Below are 1318 nucleotides of genomic sequence, written 5' to 3'. Positions count from 1 at the left end.
CCGTTTGTGTAATAAGCATGAGTGAAAGCAGAGATCTAGTCTTGTGTCAAGCACGTAATAATGCAGATTAAACGCTGACGGAAAACAACAAATAATCATGCACATTATTTTTTAACACCTCTAAATTCACAGATTGATTCAGATGTGAGAATGTTTTATCTCAGTTTAATCCGCTTAACACCATAAGCACTTAAAATCCCCAAAATAAATACGATTAAAGTAAATAATCATATCTAATCTGTGTGAAAGTGAGGTTTATGGGTTTGCATCTAGCTCTGTTTTAAATGTCAGTGCAGAGATGCTCTGGGGTTTGAAGCGTTTGGACTGGAACTGTTTTTGAATGGCTTTGGTGACATCTAGTGGAGAAGTAATGAGACATTTTTCCATGCAGTGATACTGTATCTTTCTGCTCTGTTGTTTTTGAATAGACTGTAATGTACAGTCACCTTTAATTAAAGAAATGACATTAAATTATATGAATATTTCCAAATAATCTACTGATATGTTCTCTTCTTCTCTTGCAGACACAATGGTCCTTGTTTTTTTCCTGACATTTGCAACTACACAACCAAACACATGCAATTCAACAAACGGCAATAGCAGTGGTAAGTGCTTATTATTTAGAGTTAACATAATAATAGTATTAATAATAAAATGAGCATTGCTGTTTTTTTGTCCCAAATCCTTTCGATTCTAAATGCAGAGCAAAACATTTATCAAAAACAAGTAATAATTGTAATTAGCAATTTGACCTTCACTGAAGATACATTTTTAAAAATAAAATGTCGTATTTACTGTAAGCTGCATATGGTATTATAACATTCCTCTCGGGAACGCTTGATTCTGATTGGTCAGTCATTTTGCAGCCAAATAATTCTAAATTGTGTGCTAGTTTCTCACAGTGTAAAGTAATTGCAGTTTTTTTGGTGCATTTATTTATTTATTTATTCATTCACTTATTTTAATTAATTAATTAATTCATTCATTAGGGTTAGCTCTCCTACTTAACTATAAACTCCTTTTTTTCTCATTAAGTTTGATATTTCTAACAGTCATTTGTTTGAATACCAGCATCTGTGTAAAAACAGCTGTTTCGCTCAAGGTTGCGCTAGATTTCATACCTAAAACATTGTAAATGTATGTTTAAATATATATATCATTATAACATATTTATAACAATATTCTATATTATAACATATTTAAATATATATTATTTATTCTGTCTACAAAATTTGTTCCTGTTGCTCATTTGGCAATGCTAACCACATCAGAGAAATTGTTTTATATATATATATATATATATATATATATATATATA

General features: G+C 29.8%; 1 protein-coding gene across 1 annotated transcript in view; it reads left to right on the top strand.

The window, feature by feature from the left end:
• The first annotated feature begins 518 nt into the window (after positions 1-518).
• LOC107553685 (receptor-type tyrosine-protein phosphatase epsilon-like) overlaps positions 519-1318 on the top strand; it is a 21025-nt gene continuing 20225 nt past the window's right edge. Inside the window, exon 1 of the mRNA XM_016235981.1 lies at positions 519-605. Within this exon, the coding sequence (XP_016091467.1) occupies positions 530-605 (76 nt within the window). The 5' untranslated portion in view covers positions 519-529. The remainder of the gene's footprint in view (positions 606-1318) is intronic.

The sequence above is a fragment of the Sinocyclocheilus grahami genome, unplaced genomic scaffold, assembly GCF_001515645.1.
Source record: "Sinocyclocheilus grahami isolate Dianchi unplaced genomic scaffold, SAMN03320097.WGS_v1.1 scaffold477.1, whole genome shotgun sequence".
Taxonomy (NCBI): domain Eukaryota; kingdom Metazoa; phylum Chordata; class Actinopteri; order Cypriniformes; family Cyprinidae; genus Sinocyclocheilus; species Sinocyclocheilus grahami.
The sequence above is the reverse complement of the archived record's forward strand: the minus strand, read 5'-3'. Positions and strand labels throughout refer to the sequence as shown.